General features: G+C 51.5%; 6 protein-coding genes across 6 annotated transcripts; 5 read left to right on the forward strand and 1 right to left on the reverse strand.

Moving 5' to 3' along the window:
* Positions 1-396: 396 nt before the first annotated feature.
* On the forward strand, positions 397-1,971 carry CGGC5_v015382 (uncharacterized protein; the record flags this gene model as incomplete). Its single annotated transcript, XM_032022343.1, has 1 exon — positions 397-1,971. The coding sequence occupies one exon, from the start codon at positions 397-399 to the stop codon at positions 1,969-1,971; it is 1,575 nt and encodes a 524-aa protein (XP_031880941.1).
* A 1,976-nt stretch (positions 1,972-3,947) lies between these two features.
* On the forward strand, positions 3,948-5,274 carry GLG5-0 (Ligninase LG5; the record flags this gene model as incomplete). The annotated part of the gene is made up of 2 exons (XM_032022344.1): positions 3,948-4,964; positions 5,020-5,274. 2 exons carry the CDS (start codon positions 3,948-3,950, stop codon positions 5,272-5,274), a joined length of 1,272 nt encoding a protein of 423 aa, XP_031880942.1.
* Positions 5,275-6,089: 815 nt separating this feature from the next.
* Positions 6,090-6,942, forward strand: CGGC5_v015384 (uncharacterized protein; the record flags this gene model as incomplete). The annotated part of the gene is made up of 4 exons (XM_066153251.1): positions 6,090-6,302; positions 6,481-6,533; positions 6,593-6,746; positions 6,832-6,942. 4 exons carry the CDS (start codon positions 6,090-6,092, stop codon positions 6,940-6,942), a joined length of 531 nt encoding a protein of 176 aa, XP_066007398.1.
* A 641-nt stretch (positions 6,943-7,583) lies between these two features.
* Positions 7,584-8,300, forward strand: CGGC5_v015385 (uncharacterized protein; the record flags this gene model as incomplete). Its single annotated transcript, XM_066153252.1, has 5 exons — positions 7,584-7,589; positions 7,644-7,758; positions 7,822-8,010; positions 8,067-8,122; positions 8,283-8,300. The coding sequence occupies 5 exons, from the start codon at positions 7,584-7,586 to the stop codon at positions 8,298-8,300; spliced, it is 384 nt and encodes a 127-aa protein (XP_066007399.1).
* Positions 8,301-13,022: 4,722 nt separating this feature from the next.
* On the reverse strand, positions 13,023-14,279 carry CGGC5_v015386 (3-ketoacyl-CoA thiolase 2; the record flags this gene model as incomplete). Its single annotated transcript, XM_032022347.1, has 1 exon — positions 13,023-14,279. One exon carries the CDS (start codon positions 14,277-14,279, stop codon positions 13,023-13,025), a length of 1,257 nt encoding a protein of 418 aa, XP_031880944.1.
* A 2,344-nt stretch (positions 14,280-16,623) lies between these two features.
* On the forward strand, positions 16,624-18,586 carry hxnP-1 (Major facilitator-type transporter hxnP; the record flags this gene model as incomplete). Its single annotated transcript, XM_032024163.1, has 9 exons — positions 16,624-16,809; positions 16,864-16,891; positions 16,944-17,040; positions 17,141-17,324; positions 17,383-17,431; positions 17,490-17,889; positions 17,949-18,199; positions 18,251-18,336; positions 18,395-18,586. The coding sequence occupies 9 exons, from the start codon at positions 16,624-16,626 to the stop codon at positions 18,584-18,586; spliced, it is 1,473 nt and encodes a 490-aa protein (XP_031879231.1).
* Between the last annotated feature and the right edge of the window lie 266 nt (positions 18,587-18,852).

The following is an 18,852-nucleotide window of genomic DNA, read 5'->3' on the forward strand; positions in this document are numbered from 1 at the left end:
CACCTGCATTCCCGCGACATGCGGGGGCGGGATGACGGAGATGACGCCCAGGACCCGGCCAATGAGCGTGCTGTGATGGTAATTTGCTGAGAACCAAGCTTCTGACGGCGCGATCAAGGATACGACGAACCCCGCACGACGCAATCACGCACCAGGGGATTGCGCACGCGGGGGAACACCCCTGTACGCTTCACATGGAGATCAGCGCATATGGGATGGCTGGGACCGAGGCGAGCAACCTGGATTGAGCTGGACGAGATGATCAGTCACACCTAAGGGCCTTGGTTTCTTGTTGGAGCCAGAGATTCAAATGAGGGCGATGCCCAGGTTCTGTTGCGAGCCGATTCCCGACTTGATTCTCTCGTGTTTTTGCCCGGGGCACCAGCCGTCGCAAAAATGGCAGGAATCAAGCGGACGCGCATCATTTTCGCACTTTTCATCACTTGTGTGCTCATTCTGCTTTTCAGGAGCGGGAAAAACGCGAAGCCAAAATCAGAGCCAGCACAATGGATGGATTTCCCGCCGCCCGAAAATCCCTCGACGGACTCACCTCCCAAGATCGATGTACCTCCCGACCATGTTGAAATCCCGATGATCAACGACGCCCTCAATGGACAGCCCCCAACACAGCCAGTACAACTCGTTCCCGATGCGCACAAGTTAGCGACGGCGGATGAGTTTCTTCCACATTTTGCGGCAGTCATTCAAGAGAAGGGAATCTCTCAGCGAGAAGCCCGCGCAACATGCACGTGGCCAGCGGACGTGTTTGTCGACTTTCAATTCTCCGATACGCTGGAGTGGGTTCTCGAGGACCGGCCAGTATTGGAGATAGAGCTGCGCCGACGGGAGTGGCACGACATCGTTCAGAAGGGCATGATTCCATACGCGACCGTGAAGGATCGGTTCCTGGGAAGAGGCTTGGTCATTGTTGCTGGCAATGCGGACACGATCATGCGCGTCAAAGTGATCCTTCGACAGCTGAACAGACTGGGATCCAGCATTCCTATCGAGATCCATTACTGGGACACTGAAATGGATATTGGTGCAATGGCGGATCTCAATGCGTTGTACACCCCGATCTACTACAACGACTTGTCGAAGCCGCATAACATTATCCACATCAAGAAGGACGGATATTTTGGAATCAACTACCAGCTGAAGACGGCAGCTTTGCTGAATTCTCGATGGGCTGAGCCAATCCTGCTAGACTCCGACAACATTCCCATTCTAGACCCAGCGACTCTGTACGATTCGATTCAATACCAAAAGTATCACTCCGTATTCTGGCCAGACATCGCACGTACACGGCCCCAGAATCCCGTTTGGGCTATCTTCAACACACCTTGCCGAATGGCCGAATACGAGCAAGAAAGTGGACAGCTTTTGGTCGACAAGACGCGATTCTGGTATCATCTTCAACTAGCGTCGTGGCTGAACAATGAGCAGGGGAAGTACTACAACGAGATTCTGCTGGGCGACAAGGATATGTTCCGCTTCGCATGGCATGCCCTAAAAACAAACTTTGGGAAGCCCAAGAAGTGGGTTACGAGCGTTGGCACGGAAAACGATGGGTTTTACTGCGGTCATTCGTTCGCGCAGCATCATCCGGATGACGGTCGCGTGGCGTTTCTGCACGGCGGACTAGTGAAGACAGTGTCTCTGGAGGTAATGAGGTGGAATCGCGATGTTAAGGGAGGCTATCTTCGACACTACAAGAGGTCGCCGAGCGAAGAGAGTCCAGAGGTGAACATTAACGTCGCCATAAAGTTCGACGGAGCGGCTTACATGCCTGACCATTCCAACAAGTTCGAGGCCGCCCAATGTACCGACATGTTCGACGTCCAGGCGCGAGACCTGAACGAGATCCTCCCCGGATTCGAGCAAACCTTCCGGGAGATAGGAGGATACTGGCAGCTGGACCAAGAGGACACGGGAAACTTTGGTCAAACCAACCCTTTCCCAGCCGGGTGAAGCTCGCGTGGAAAGATGCGGATAGCTTGATATTCACTAGGATGACATCCGTTGCCAAGAATGGCATCGAGGAGGAACCGGGTGAGATTAACCCCCCTGACGATCCTCCGCGGGCCGACCAGAGGGAGCTAGGCGCCAAGCACGAGCAAAGGACGGGAGGTCAAAGACACGCGAAACAGACAAAGGCGGGCTAGCGCCGTGGCCGTATTGTCTTTGATGGTCAGAGACTTGGCCCCCCTCGACCGAGGTCCATTGTGCGGAATCTTAAAAGAAGACTCGGTGCTAGAAAACTGTGCATTGAAGCTTAATTTCTCAGCCCTGGGGTGTCCGACCAGTCTGAGCCGGCGGAATGTCAGCAACGCTCCCTTCAGCTGGAGGCGAACCTTGGTGTTGACAAGTTAAGGCGCCGATCAGGGTCGTGGATTGTCAGAAGTCTTGGCATGACAGTTGTGGAAAATAAACTGCCACAAGGCTGATGAGAGACATTGAGAAATCAAGCCATCGGTCTTGGTCAAAGGAAGTTGGCACGTTGTGTTGGCGGGAGCTGAGTTGGAGAACGGGTTGGCTGTTGAGAGCAGGGAAAGAAGAACCGCGTGTCTCATTCGGGTCGAATGAGTCAAGTCTTCCATGGCAACAACATACGGACATTCACCTGAGAGGATTACGCAGTCAGCAGCACTGAATCGCAAAGAGGAAGACTCTCCTGCAAGATGGATCCTCTTACTACTGCAGCTTGAAAATAAAAACCGTGTTATTGGGCGACCCGATCCATCGGCTTCTCATCCGAGCGTTGAGAAAGTTCGTTCACATTCCAAGACACAATACACCAGCAAGACCAGAAAACTAAAGACAAGCATCGGACGACAAAAAACGGCCCTTGACCCTGGGGAAGCATGTTCGGGCCAGTGACGTTCGTGTTCCCCATTCTTAGCACATCTGAGCTAATGTTTCAGGGCAACTCGCAGGCCAAGCCGCACCGTTAGGGTGCTAACTGCAACATCGGATTAGCGGCTGAATCCCGCCTGTAACGCTAAAACAATGGCTCCCTCTGCAGGATTGCGATGGACCTTTGTATTGCCCCTGAACAAAGCCCCCTGGCTCTTGAGTCGAGATATGCATGCCGGAACAGGCAAGGCTTCTCCTTCTGGATATCGCATTCGGCATAGATCCAATATCAATCGGGAGCTAAGTAGTGTTTTGCAGCTCGTCCCGCAGTCTGTTCCAGGGTCATCTTGCAGGATGATGGGATGATGGGTGCATCGGTAGGACACGAGGAATCATGTTTCTACATTCCCTGCTTTGAGTTGCTGTTATTATGGACAAGGCAATATGCAACAGGGTCTTCAGCAAAACCACAACAAACGGCCAGAAGGAACAATAGAACTCGGTGTGTTGAGTCGTAGCCGCCACACAGACCTCTTTGTTTGCTCGCCGTCGACGCCTCTTCTCATCCTGGTCAGCCACCGTTAGGAACCGCCTTAACCTGTCCAATCACGGCCAGGATGATTCCCGTCTTCTTCAGCATAGCTTCGTGGAGGCGAAGCAGCAGTGTTACTGTGCTCGGACCGGGCCTGCTCGGCCCAATACGAGAGGAAGCAGACGACGAAGAGAAAAAAAAAACAAGCCTTCACTAACAACGTTGACGGCCCCGAGACGCCCCGGGGCTAGCCAGCGTGACGGCGGGCTGCTCATCTCCACACCCAAGCTTCACGATGGGCTCTTCTCGCCAAGAATAGACTTGTCCAGAGGTGAGCACGGTCGTCGGGCTGCTGAGCTATTGATGAGGATATAATGAAGCCGCGATGCCCCGTCTGTCGCAGCTTTTGGAACACCATCTCACGCCTCATCCGCTCTCCCGCCTCTCTCTCACATTCATTCCGACTTTGAATAGTCGTCCTTTCTTTCTTACACGCAACGGCTTTCACAGCAATATCAGTACACTCACTTTCCTAATACCTACCTTAACTGCAGTCAATATGCGTGTGACTCTCTTTACCGCAGCCCTCGCGGCCACATCCGTCTCTGCCTACCCAGGCATGAAGAACACCTTCTCCGAAATCCGCGCCCGTGTTGATGCGGACGGCGGCGGCGCCGACAACGACGACTTTGACTCCGCCGAGCTGATCGGTGACCTCGCCACCCTCGACGACTCCAAGCTCACCCCCGTGGGCAAGACCGTCAAGTCTATCCTTCTTGGCAACGACATCAACCCCGAGAGCACTGATGTCTATGTCACCTCTGGCAAGGCCAACAACCTCGCCGCCAAGGGCACGCCAGCCTGTGCCGCCGATACCTGCTGTATCTGGAAGTACATCGCCAACGATCTTCAGGGTGTCTTCAAGGGCAAGTCCGGCCGTTGTACCGACTTTGCCCGTGCCGCCGTCCGTCTCGGCTTCCACGATGCCGGCGGCTGGTCCAAGTTCACCGGTGACTTTGGCGGCGCCGATGGTTCCATCATCCTGGCTGCCGAGGAGATGAGCCGTGGCGAGAACAACGGTCTTCAGGAGATCGTTGCCCAGACTCAAGTCTGGTACAACCAGTACAAGCAGTTCGGCATCGGTATGGCCGATCTTATCCAGTTCTCTGCCAGCGTTGCCACCGTCGTCTGCCCTCTCGGCCCCCGCATCCGTACATATGTTGGCCGCAAGGACTCTTCTAAGCCATGCCCTAACGATCTTCTCCCTCCCGTCACCGGCTCCGCCGACTTCCTGATTGAGCTGTTCGAGAACAAGACCATCAAGCCCCACGGCCTCACCGCTCTCATCGGCGCTCACACCACAAGCCAGCAGCGCTTCGTTGACCCCAGCCGCGCCGGTGACCCACAGGACAGCACTCCCGGTGTCTGGGACGTCAAGTTCTACGCCGAGACCCTCGGCTCTGCCCCGGCCCGTGTCTTCAAGTTCGCTTCCGACGTCGTTCTGTCCAAGGACTCCCGTATCAGCGCTGAGTTCCAGGCCTTTGCTGGCTCTGGCGGCCAGGCTCACTGGAACCAGGTAAGATACCCTTTCCCGATTGGAGATGCCACTCAGTCACTAACATGCTCTGAAGGACTATGCCCGCGAGTACATTCGCCTGTCTCTCCTCGGTGTTAACAACATCAACGACCTCACTGATTGCTCCAAGGCCCTGCCTGCCAAGACCGGCAGCTTCGTTGCCCCTGATCAGGCTGCTATGGACAAGTGGCTGGCTACCAAGGACCGCGTTGCCAAGATTGCCGATGAGCTCCGCAACGGTGGCAACATCAGCAGTCTTATCAACAACGTTCTTGGCTGGCTTAAGGGTATCTTCGGCTGGAAGTACTAGAGGATAGTCCTCTCAGCTTTCATTATGTCTACAGCATGAGCAATTAGAGGCGCAAGGGAATGATTTTGGGTACATAAAATATTGCTTGGGTGGCAACCGTAGATACACCCATAATGTCTATACTTAATCAAAACAACCGTTCTTTCACGCTTTTTGATCAAACTTGCTACTGCAACTATCCCATTTCGTACCTAGGAACTGTACATGAATGGAGGAATGGTCATTTTTATCCCATTTCAATGTTCTCATTTGATCTAATGTTTACTATCCAAGAGTCACATCTATGAAACTACTGCACGAAGCTTCGCTACGTCCATATTAGAGTCCAAGATCGGTGCCTAGCTCGAATTTCACTGCATTCTGATCATCTGCGGACGAAGCATTTCATGCAGTGAAAATTCAGCTTCGCAACAGCAACTCTACCAATCACAACTAATAGTCGCCCTCCATCGCCAGAGGCTCAGCCTGCAGAGGGCACAAAATGAGGCGGTCGACGTGCCACAAACTGTGGGCCAAGGACAAACAGTTCTGTCAGTGGACAGCTATAATCCAATCACATTCGCCTGCATGGGAGGTCACTGAAATTTCTTCAATGTGACAAACAAGCACAGCTTCGCGGCAGGCTGTCATCTGCACCCGTATGATGCCCAGTCAGCCTGACTTTACCCCGCTTCTTAAAGCTATCATGAAGCTGGTACTGCTATATTCCTACAATCTTGGAAAAACCTCGCTTGTTTCAGCGATAACTTCATTTTTCCTCGTTAAAACGTCGGCTACAGTAACCCTAAGGTTCTCTTCTTTTGAATGAACCGACGATGGCGGCCGAAAGTGTGGGTTTGGCCGCTTCGGTTGCCGGCTTGCTGTCGCTTGGCTTACAAGTCACCGAGGGCATAGTCAAGTATGTTGATGCTTTTGACTGCCGCCAGGAAGACTTGGCCTGGGCAAAACTCAGGAACGACTCTCTCAGAACCAACTACCTTGCGGGCCATAGAAGCATCATTACCAAGTCTTCGCAATCAACATCAGGAGTACGTCGAGGCAGCGATACAGAACATAGAAGCCTGCAAAGAGAAGCTACGTTTCGTGGCGAGTCTCCGCCTCGAGCTTATAGATTCCACTACTAGCACGTCAAAACTTAGACTGGAGACCGGGAAGAAGAGGTTAATGTATCCATTCCGTCGTCCGAAACTCCAACAGCTTGCCCAGAGCTTGCAGCAGGCTAACGATTTGCTGGAACTGACTCTGACTGGATTCAACCTGTAAGTCAGGCTCCGTGTTTGTCACAACTCATCACCGTGCTAATGTCCTATAAACGTAGCGAGATATCAAATTGTAACAAAGAAAGGCTGTCTGCAATTGAGCAATCTGCCCGACTTCAAGCGGCAGAGATTCAAATACTTAGGTCACAGGCAGCAGCAACACGACAGCCAGTCTTGAGAATGGAAAACCAGCTTTCTGCTTTGCAAACTCATGTAAATCTCGCAGTAGATTCAGTTGCATCGCACTCAGGATCTATGGTGTCGTCGTTTCACGAGTTGAGCCATGCCGTCCAGACAGACATCCGACGATCAAAAGAAGTGGTACAACCTCAACTGTTCCAGCAGCAGGAAAAGCTCCGGTCCCTCGAGAAGCTTCTGGAAGGACTTCAATCTCATGGAGGACAAATAAAAGCCACGCCCTTTCTGTATCATCGCATAGCTGGCAAGCAGGCCGCATTGCAGGCATTTCGCGACGCTAAACTGCCGATACAATTCAAACGACAACGTGTGTCGCATGCAGAAGCCAGCTCCCGTTCATGGAATGGTCATAGAGTAATATCTGAAGCCCTAGGCTACAACACTCTCACTGGTGGATTATGCTCTTGTCATAGGCTCCGACGAACTACTACTAGAAAGGAGGTTCATCTAGGGCACGTGAGACTTGCCGCTGAGTTGGAGACGCAAGGTCACTGGGCAAATTGTCCCCTATCTAACTCACTTGAAAAGAGGCGATTTACCATAGGATTGAGGTACACTGGATTTACTGGAATTTTGAAGTCTGTCATCGACTTTTCGTTGATTTCGACCTTTGGTACCGGGGGATATAGTATTGGACCTAACCTGGCTTGCTATCCGACAGTTGATTTCGAGTCAGATCCGGGCGCTCTCGTCATAAGCTTGATGGGACAGTCATCTTACTTTTCCCAAGCCCAAGATGCCGATTTGTTCATGAAAGCTTGTTTGAAAAGGCTGATCACGCTCATTGAGAATAACAGAATGTGTCCCTCTGCTGTTGATGGGAGAAATAGAAGCTTTATGCACCATGCGGCTATGGTGGTATCTTTCCCTTCCTTCTCGTCTGTGGAAGTACGATTGACCGTTATTCTCTAGATGAGTAAATGGCTGTCCATCTCTGGCGTTGAGCCGTCCCGTACGACGTGGCTCGTTGAGCTCGTTCGATTGCTCTTGCTTTGCGGCGTACTAGCGTTCTCATACGACATTTCAGGTGAGAGCATCGCGAAACCAGTTTTTGGTCCTACCTTACGTCATGTTGCTTAGTTGATTGTAGGAATATCTCCATTGAGACGTCTGCACTTGAATTCGCTTCAGCAAAATCACGAAGTTGTCAACATTCTGTTGTGCGCAAACAGTGATGAGCAATCCGCCGTCGTGGCGGGCTCCCAACGCGCAGGCCAAGAAAACGCTATTTGTCTCAATAGCAAGCCATTCTATGAGACATCACACGGCTATGCCGAAGGTATGGCAATCCTGCATCTTCCCGTGCTGGTGCCTTGCTCACTGAAGGTTTCGTAGCTTGCGAGTGTGGGCCACTCAGCATGGCAGTGATTCGTGATGATGTTTCCGAGGCGGTTCGTATTTTGGAAAGCTTCCCTAGTTCAATGAACGAGGCCGACATCTACGGCCAAACTCCTTTGCACTTGGCTGCAACCCGACCCCGAATCCTTGCCGTTTTGGTTGAGGCCGCAGACCATGAGTTATTGGGGAAGACCGACATAACCGGTGCCACAGCACTCGACACAGCGATGATTCGTAGCTCTTCTGTTTGTGTGAATGGCTCTACTTATCAAAGATGTCGACGGTGTGCCTGCACTCAATCTGTGGAAATTCTTCTCAGAGCAGGTTGCAACCCCCGTTGGCATAAACGGCGAAGTGCTGACGGCACGTGCGACCTGTTCTTCGTTCTTGGTCGTGCATCTGAGCTGGCGCGACGACGTTACGTCTTTCAAATGAAGCTTCTGCAGCACCTGCATTAAAGACGAGCTCGCGACACCAGCGGACGAGGTGGGGGGTACAGATTTCTGAAGGGACCGCAAGATGCTTCGGAGCATGATTACGAATGGGCTTACTACGAAGTTACGGACCCTCGCATTGGACATCTGTTCTATCGTTACGGGATCAAACTACAAGCGTCATACTTCATCAACTCAACACCATATCAGATATCCGGCTACCGTGGTCTCACACCGGAATATATATGTTGGTTGGAAGCACACGGGGCGGACTTATTCCTACCGTCATCGACCATGACTGAAGGCGATCTTTCAGGGGCAGGCATATATGGCGCCCATTACGCCTTTTACTCTGTGGCCTGGAATGTGATGCATCCAGGGGGACCTAGCATCCCAGCCGCTTTCGATAAATTGAGCGCTGCAGTCATTCGTCGTGGTCTCACAGACGGCTGCCATTGTCACTGCTCTACGGGTGGATGCAGTCCGTTCACTTGGATGATGAAGTGTATCATGGCAGAAAGACATCGCTGGGTGGAACCAGTCTCTCACATGTGCACAAGATCCATGGCACATTACTATAGCAGATGTGGTCCCGATTTGACAAGGCTGACATACATGGCTGCAATTAGGTATGCCACATTCAACGGTTTGGGTCTCAGACATACATGCTGCAACGCTTACTCCTTGATGTATTCGGGCAAAGACCAAGCTGATATCGAGGACATCGAGAACATCAATGAAGAACAAAGCTCACTTCTGAAGCTGCATGAGCAATTGGTGGAGGAGTTCGCCCAAGAAGCCCGGATATACATAACTGAAGAAGCATGCGATACTTCGCGATTCGCTAACTTCTGGGACTCATTTTGGCTTCATCGAATTGAAGAGGAGCTGCAGACTCTTGAAGAATATGAGATGTCTGAGACAGACAGACGAGCTGCCGAAGAAGTAGGTGTTCAGTGGTGCGAGCCACCCGACAGTGAGGAGGAGAATCCATTCGACATCGAGACTACTGAGTATTGGTTTCATGAGTTAGATATGATTTGTACCCAATGAAGAAACACTCAACCGGGCAGTTCTTAGCTATTCTATGGTCTGAACGGACCATATATGCACCACAGCTCAGACTTGAATATTAATTGCATGCTGAGAAAACTTGTCAGCGTTAAATGTCACGCTCCCTGTGGCATGAAATCAAAGGAGCCTCACTTCACATACATTTCTTCCGACTAGTCAGGTATGCATTGAATTCTCAATCGGAATCACTTCTCTCAAGACCCTCCGTATCAACACTCCTGTCAATTGTCTTCAGTATTAGAATCTGAAAACAGCTCTACTACCCCAGTATTGCTTTTGTCTCTTGTGTGGTGCTTACGCTTTGTTCATGCAATCGTACCGCGATGTTTGAAGCCACGGCGATTGATTCATTCTCGCGTGTAGGAGATCTATATTCTCCTCCACCGCTTCTACCGCAGCGTCCCACATCTTTTCTCTTACTTGCAAGGCAATTGTTTTGAATGTTCGTACCAAGCTCCATTGTCCCAATGTTTCGTTTTCTTGAACCAGTTGTTCCAGCGCGCTAGCTGCTCGTGCGTCCTTGTCCACGAGATAGCGGCGTGTCCATTCGAGCCTATCAATGTCAAGCTGTAAATCGCGATCTCGGATGGTCCTGTATAGTGAGACAAAATGTTCCTTCTCTTCCTGTCCAGGCTTTCGAAGCGAGCCTAGCTCCCACTCTGGAAGATGCAGGACGTAAATGAAGCAATCCCAGGGGCTGTCCCCTTCAGCGTCTAACACATCTGCTTTCATTCGAGACGTTTTCATACCCTCAAGACATCTCAGGACTTCCAAGCCAGCATATAGTGCTGCATCATGAAGGAGGCTGCCGCCTAGCTGTCGATAGTTCTCTGTCGCTGCGCCGGCGTTGAGGAGGCAACTTACGACCTGTGGTTGGTTGCGGCGAATCGCACGGAATAATGCCGATCCGCCATCGTTATTCCGCGCGTTGATGTCAGCTCCGGCTTCCACAAGCAAGCGAATTTTCGTTCCCGTTGTATCGCTGCCGAATCTCGAGTCATCCAATAGATGCAGTGCCGTATTTCCGAGTAGATCCACAACCGTCGCTGAGGCACCCGCTGCAAGTAGTACTCTAATCATACCCGGTGGGTCATCCGCGGGTTCATTCATGGGACATACGGCGAAGTGCATCGCCGAGCCGCCCTTCAAAGACCTTGCAGTTGAGGAGCAACCGGAACTGAGCAAACATTTAGCCACATGAATATGGCCCATTTGTGCTGCTCCCATGAGTGCTGTACGACCAGAGAAGGTTGGCTGGTTGACGTCACATCCCAAATTGATAAGCTCTTGTAGAGCTTTCAGGTTGCCGTACATTGCGGCTAGTTCTAATGGCGTCCTTCCTTCATGATTCCACTGGGCAATTGCCCATGGATACTGACCAAAGGCCTTTCGAATTGCTTCTCCGGCGTCTGCGTCGCCCGGATCACTGCAAGCTGCTTGGTGCAGGGGCGTTTGTGCTGCGCCGGAGATATCTTCGCCATAAAAGATGATTCGTCGATATGAATCCGACTTCTGAGAGGAGGCTTTCGGCCTGTCGGCAAGTTCTCTACGCACTTGAGTTGTCAAACTCCAACTATGTAGCAGCCACGTTAGAAACCTTTCCAGAGCTAAAAATGCCTTTAAGGGGCACTCACTGGTTGTAAGTTTCCTTTCGGAGCTCCTCGTTCCAAAATTGCACTAAAAACTCCAAGACATTAGGTGTTGCCGCAGATATAGCGCACTACGTTACGTTTTCAAGAGTGAGCGACCTTCGTCGGAGATAAGGTAATGAGAAGCATTTATTACCTCTAGAAGACCGTAACCTCCACTATGGTGATAATCGTCAGGAAATAACGGTCCATGACGTAGCATGTACTCCTGTACTTCTGTTCTTGTTCTCATTTGAAGAATGTGCCATATTGGTGCTGAGTCGGAGAGAACCCTGACGGGTCGCAGCGATATCCTCCATCCGGTGGAAGTGTTCATAGAGGCCCGAAAGGATATATACCGGGAGAAGAACCAAGCTGGGAACTTGAAATCAAATATAGTTGACGTCTTCTGGTTTCCTTTGCAGTTAGTCTGACTGCATTCAACAGCTCTGCCGAAAATTGCACGTTGATTGTATGTGATAGAAAAGGACCCTAAAAGATTTCGAGCCCAGCCTGCCGGCTCAAAGAACGTTGATTTTGTGACATGGCAGCGGCACCAACAGGGGCAAGGGCAGCCAGAAGCTATGGACAGCTTTCCCCTGAAAACGATCATTTCCGTCTCTAGAGATGGTCGGGACGTATGTGGTCCATCTGAAAATTTTGAGACGGTGAGTTGGCCCAATTGCTGTGTGATATTTTGAATTGGCATACCGACAGGCTGTATCTGGGCGAGAGATGGCGGTGCGGGCGGGCCAAGAGGAAGATTTTCTCCTGCGCTCTCAGTTGCTTCAAGTGTGGGTGGCTTCTGACCGACTGAGTGAATAGTAAAGTTCTCAACACGGAGTGCGATTTGCCTAGACAGTGATCATTAGCATCACGAGACCCAACTGTTAAAATCTGTATACGCACGAAGTCTCTCGTAAGTTCAGAGTCAGCAGGGCGAGCTGAAGATTTCCTCGAGCATCGCGGATCTTGCCACGACACTCTCTCAAATCACTCTGTAACAGGAACCACCTGGTTTTCTTCGCCTTGATCTTGCCTCCGTCGTCTATAGTTCGCGTACAGTGCTGGCGAATATTTTCAAGATCTTTCGCAGTCTCTTCTAGCCGAGTTCTCGCTAGCCTGAGATCAGGCGTCTCAGGGGTGCCTCTCAAAGACGCCACTCCTCGAAGCTCGGCGGCCTCGACCGCAGCTCTAAGGCTCTCTATCTGAGGTGTGAATGATTCAGTGAGTCAGCTTACTCAGAAACACGGAGTGTTTAATCATATTCACTTAATGCTTTCCTAGACGCGAACATACCTCATTGTTGAGAGAAGCCAACTCATTTCCTATCCTCGGTATCTTCTGTAACAGATGCACGACATAACGCCCAGCAATCAATGCCTGCCCAATGGCGATGAAGCTTGCCGCAACGCCTATGACTTCCATCCTTGCGGATTCCCTCGTGAAAAGGTCCTGTGAATGCTAGATAGCCGCGGATGCCTGAGGTCGGACGTGTGGTGGTCAGAGAGGGAAGACTTTTATCATTTATGCCCTAACAGCTTGCCCCATGATGACCGGGCTGGTGCTTTCATAGTAACACAAGCTGTTACTTAGGAAACCCCTCAATGGCGGCACTTGGGAGAGACATGCATGACTGCGCCCACGCCATGCATAAATACGCCTCGCAAATCGCCTGAGAAAAGTCACCGGCGACATTGTACCATACGTCATGTAACTGCGAGCCCTAGCTTGGCTGTGGTATCTGAACCTTATGTATTTCTCATAGTCATAACTTTACATGAAGTCATTCTTTGGTATCGCGTTGTTTTCTTTTCTTACTCCCTCACGAACAAGCCAGCCATTCCCATGCCGGTACCGACACACATGCTGACAACACCGACCTCGCCACCAGATCGGCCCAGACCGTGCAACAGGGTGCTGGTCATGCGGGCTCCCGTGGCACCCAGAGGGTGACCAAGAGCGATAGCTCCACCGTCGGGGTTCACCTTGCCGTCCTCATAAGCCTGCTCCAAGCCCAAGGCTCTCAGGCAGTAGATGGCCTGACTGGCGAAAGCCTCGTTGATCTCCCAGCGGCTGACATCCTTGTTCTCCAGTCCGAGCTGGTTCAACAGCTTGGGGATAGCAATAGCTGGGCCAATGCCCATCTCGTCGGGCTTGCAACCGACAGTGGTAGCCGAAACGAACTTGCCGATAATACTATCAGTAAGGCCCAACTCAGTTGCGGTGCTTCGGCGCATCAACAGAGTCGCGGCGGCACCGTCGGAAACTTGCGATGAGTTGCCAGCCGTGCTAGCACCGTCCGCCTTGAAAGCCGGCTTCAGTTTGGCCAAAGCCTCGATGCTGATGTTCGCGCGGATACCATCGTCCTGAGTGGCGGTAATAATCTTTTCCTCTCCGACATTGTTTCCCTGCTTATCCTTCTCTTGGAACCTCGTCTTCACTGGGACGATCTCCTTGGCGAAGGAACCATCACTTGCTGCGCGCGACGCGTTCTGGTGGCTGCGAAGGGCGAACTCATCTTGGTCCGCGCGGGAAACACCATAACGCTCAGCGACGTTCTCCGAAGTAGTGCCCATGGCCATGATGCAGTCTCTAGCATCCTTGACCGGAGAATCCTTCAGTTCCGGCCACACGTCGACGGGAATCGCACGGCTGCCGTAGTTGCGGGTCATGCTCTCCATACCAGCGCCAATTCCCACGGATATCGTCTCGGTTCGGATCTGCGATGCGACAAGTGCGATTGACTGCAATGACGAGGAGCAGGCGCGGTTGACGGTGTAGAGGGAGGTCGTGTTGGGGTAACCGACGTGGTTCATGGCCATGCGGGCGGCCTTGGAGCCACCGAGCTCCGAGAGCACGACGCCAACGGCGACATCTTCAATCTTGGCGGGGTCGAGGTTCGGGTTGGCCTCGAGAGTGGCCTTGAGGACGGTGGAAAGCAGCTCTTCGGGGTATGCGTCCTTCAGCTGTCCCTTGTACGAGCGGCAGACGGGGGTTCGCAGCGACGACAGGATGACGACGTCGGAAGGCGCCTTCTTGAGCACAGAGGAGATTCCCTTGGGGAGCGACATGGTTGCTGTGTTAAATGAGACACCCGGAGCTTCTGCTCTTCCAATTGACAGTGAATACAGTGAATTACGGGAGGAATTGGTATTGTACAAGAGATGGAGAGTAACAAAAAGGAAAAGAGACAAGAAAACTAACGAAAACAAGTCGGATAAACGTGAGCGATGTCGGTTCTTCGGGGGTAGCTTTGGCTGAAGTACCGGGGCGGGGGAGAATAGCTCTTCCCCTACATTTCCCCAGCTTGATCCTCGACACCGAAGTGGGGGACCCGCACCCCATGGCAATTGGGTTCGGCAAAGGGAACTCGGCATTCCCGGGGCTAAATCTTCTTCCGGCACCAAAGCAGAGCTTCCATACCGAGTCTCACCGAGGCTTACCGAGAGTAGCCACCAATGTAGTCAGTGACCAATCTGGGAAATTGCCAAGAAGCCAGTTGAGTCTGTGGGTTCATGTCTGTCTTTCTGTGGTCCTCTTTCAAGTCAGACTTCCGAACAGTAAATTCACAGTTTCTCACCGTTATTGACACATGCCCGTAGTACACGTATCATCTATCGGATCTGTCAGAGTGTGACTGCTTCTCAACAACGTAAAGAGCTGTATGGACAGATGGGAAAAATTGCACTATAGCTAGAATAGAAGTCTGATGAAATTAATATTATTTTGCTGAAAACTTTGATCTTTATAGACCGGTTTTTTTTTTTTTTTTTTTTTTTTTTTTTTGGTAATGGAAATGAGGATTGTAGTACAGGATGATTCATTCAGCGTCCATCTAAGTGAGTGGCATTCATAGATCGCGATGACGATGTTGATATTCATACTTCAAGTTCCAAAGATATTGCAGTTTACTTATAAGAAGAAAAACTGCTCTTATATTGAGACTTTACTGAAGCTAAGCCAGTATGTAGTCGAGGTGCAGCTGGTCTGTCTCTTGAGGTCGTTGAACCCCCTGCTCCATCTCCCACCAACCTTCCTAGTCTGGGAAGATGACTTGTCTTTAAAACCCGAGGATTCGAAAAAGAATTCGATACGAACGATGGAAACCTTTCCTGCAGTATGTTGCAGGAAATACTTCAATGCATGCAGAAAATGAGGCCCGTCATAAGCTACATAGAAAAGCATAACATCTCGGTTCAAATTCGTTTCAAACCGAATCAATATTCACAGCAGCTTGTCTGTCTAGACGTCCCGCAAAATGCCTGATGAGTGCTCGAATGAAGAGACGAGGCCTGCTTTTGGGGAGCAGCCGGCCAAACTCTGGCTGCGGCCGGACTTTCCTTTCATGAACTCCGCTTACCCACTTTGCTATCACGATACGGAGGGTAGCACGCATATGCATGCGGCTGGTATGAGCAACTAGCGGTAAGCTGTGCATCAACCGCCTGTCAAGAGCCCACGTTATCTAACATTCCGACACTGCTTGCTGCGCAGTGTTGCCGTGGATAAGGAGAGTGGCCAATCTCTGTCGAATACCGGCTCAACAGACTCCATCGTTCTCAATGTCGTCAGTGATAATGCCCGCATTCCACCATCATAAGTCCCCCCCGAAGCCCGAAGGATCCTGCAATCCACCCTCACCATGGCATCAACGCTCTCAACCCTGGCAGATCTCCACCTCCCACCCTCCGCGCAGGCTGGTCTGACTGCCCAGTCCTCCCCCAGATGCATCCACTCGACACGTTCCTCGACGAACCAAAGCAAGCCTTTTGACACACAACCCTCTGCCCCGGTCCCAACGTGCCAGTCGCCTAGGTGCTAACCCCAACCTAACCCCAGTAGTATCCATTCCCTCGGGTCTTGGCACGCGGGGCTCCATTTCCCCCGTGGCTGACCAAATCCAGCCTCCCCAATGGCGCCTGGATACCAAGACAAGCGGTCTCCCTCAGGTCGTTTCCGCGTTCCTATCGTGTTAGCATGCCCTTGCCCTTGTCTTTTTCCATCGACCGTCTCTCGCTGTTTCTTTCGGATCCCAAATCTGCCTCCGAGCGCCCCGCGTCTTGGCCAAGACTGAGGCGATAGCTTGAGCCGTTCAAGCCTCGGGGGTCTTTTCCCCAGGTTTCGCAAACCTGCGGATGCTAGATGTTGGCCCCGCTGATTTATCTACCCCGGATTTGGGGGCACACTGGCACCTTGTTCGTGGGGTAGCAGACAAACTGTTAAAATGTCATAAATACCCAGAGCCCGTGTTGTTTTGGTTGGCGAGCTCCAAACCCAGTCAACCACAGTTCGCCCCTGTAGCTTTGTCTCGTTTATGCTTATTTTTTAGGTCGACCTCCTCCATTTCTCCGATTTCGAGCCACACCGTCCTCCAACCAATCATCAACAAGGCGCTAGCGATCACACAAACTCAAAATGGCGGCGAGCGAGAAGCGTTCACCGTCGGTTGAGCGCGAGGAGCACGTCATCAATCAAGTGAGCAGCGTTGTCGACGACGAGAAGCACATCCAGCAAGATGAAGAGCGCGACTGGACTGGAACCGCTAAGAAGACGGATCCTGAAGAGATCAGGCTTGTACGCAAGCTTGATTATCGCATCATGGTGAGTTGCTTCGGAGTTGGCCGTCTACACAGTTGCTGACAACGTTTCCAACAGCCATGCCTCTGCGTCATGTACTTTCTGAGTAAACACGCCACGAACCCCGATAGCATTTCCATCGCGACTGACCATCGTAGACTACGTCGATCGAAACGCCATCGCCCAGGCACGACTCAACAACCTAGAGGAAGATCTGAACATGACAGGTACACAGTTCAACACAACTGTTTCGATGTAAGAAACTTCACTCCCCAATACAGCGTCTCAGAAGGCTTGAAATCAGAAGTCAGCTCTGAAGGGTGACTATAAAGCGGCAAAGCTGACAGATGTGCAGTCTCTTCGTTGGTTACGTTTTGATGCAGATCCCCTCAAACATGTTGATTACTCGAATTCAACCCGGCATATACATGAGTGCGTGGATGTTGATCTGGGCTGTGGTGTCGGGATGCACAGCCCTCGTTCAGAACTATGGCGGCCTCGTGGCTTGCAGATTCTTCCTGGGTATTACTGAGGCTCCGGTAAGTCGCCGTTAAATAAACGAAAAGTGTGTCATGCAGGCTGACAGACTCTTTCCAGTTCTACCCCGGCGCCACCTACATGCTGTCCATCTTCTACACTCGCAAAGGTGCGTAAACCAAGACTTCAAAGCTCTCCGGAGACCGCTCAACTAATACACATCGCAGAGGTTGCCACACGCATTGCGGGACTGTATTGCGCTCAAATTTTGGCCACCGGGCTATCAAGTTTGATCGCTGCAGGTATCTTCGCTGGCATGGATGGCCTTAATGGAATCGCAGGTTGGCGATGGCTTTTCATCGTTGAGGGTGCCATCACCGGCTTTGTTGCCCTCGTCGGCTTCTGGCTCCTACCAAACACGCCTCTGACAACGCGCTGGCTCAACGAGCGCGAGAAGCAACTGGCTCACTCTCGCATGGAGAAGGATAAGATCTCTGATGCCTCGGATGAGAAGGCCTCTGCTATGGAAGGCCTCAAACAAGCTTGCCGTGATAAGCGCACCTGGCTCTTCTGCCTCATGCAGAACTTCCACCTTTCGGCCTGCTCCTTCAATTCATTCTTCCCCACGTAAGTATCCAGCTTATACTCAGCCGTGAGGCGCACGCAAGCTAACGATTCTTCAACAGCGTCATCAAGACCCTTGGATTCAACACGACGATCACACTAGTCATGACCTGCCCACCTTTCATCTTTGCCGGTGCTGCAGGAATTTTCTTCGGATGGAGCTCCGGTCGCCTCCATGAGCGGACATGGCATATTACCGTCGGCCTCGGGGTCGCCATTGTTGGCTTCGTCGTCGCTGCTTCCACTTTGAATACCGCAGCTCGTTACACAGCATCTTTCATTTTGGCTGCGGGCGCGTACTCTGTCAATTCAGGTAAGCAAATCACTCATCAGTACCGGTGTCTTGATTACTGACCTTTCCTAGTCATCATTGGTTGGGCTTCATCCACGCTTTCGCAGACTAAGGAGAAGAAGGCCGTTGTCCTCGCCATGACTAACGTTGGCGGCCAGGTATGTCCAGCTTTTTGTAACCTCCTATCTTGACTCATCATTGACTTGAATTTTCCAGATCGGCTACATCTACGGTGCATACCTCTGGCCCAAGAGTGACGAGCCTCGTTATGCTATCGGGTTCGGTGCCTCGGCGGGTTTCGCTTTGCTGTCGATCGTTTGCGCTTGGTGGATTCGCGTTCTACTGGTCAGAGAGAACAGAAGAATCAGAGCGTCTACATCTGAACACGTGAATCTCTACGGGTATTAGGGTCCGACTGTGGCGTCTTTGGGTAGTATTGGAGGTCTTGCAGGTATGTTGCTACATGGTGAGGCTTTGAGTACGCCAAGGCTGAGCGTTGATACCATAAATGTGCAAATGGATGCACTATTAGTGACAATACAAGGATTGGATACAGGATGTGAACACATGACTCAATCTTCTGAAGAACTATTCGTTGAACTATTCGTTGATCTTGTTTGAGAGCTGGCTTATCTATATCTATGGTCTACACAACTCGAGTCTCGTATCTCATT

This window comes from Colletotrichum fructicola, assembly GCF_000319635.2.
Source record: "Colletotrichum fructicola Nara gc5 chromosome Unknown KSG_Nara_v1_contig09, whole genome shotgun sequence".
NCBI classification, from domain to species: Eukaryota; Fungi; Ascomycota; class Sordariomycetes; order Glomerellales; family Glomerellaceae; genus Colletotrichum; species Colletotrichum fructicola.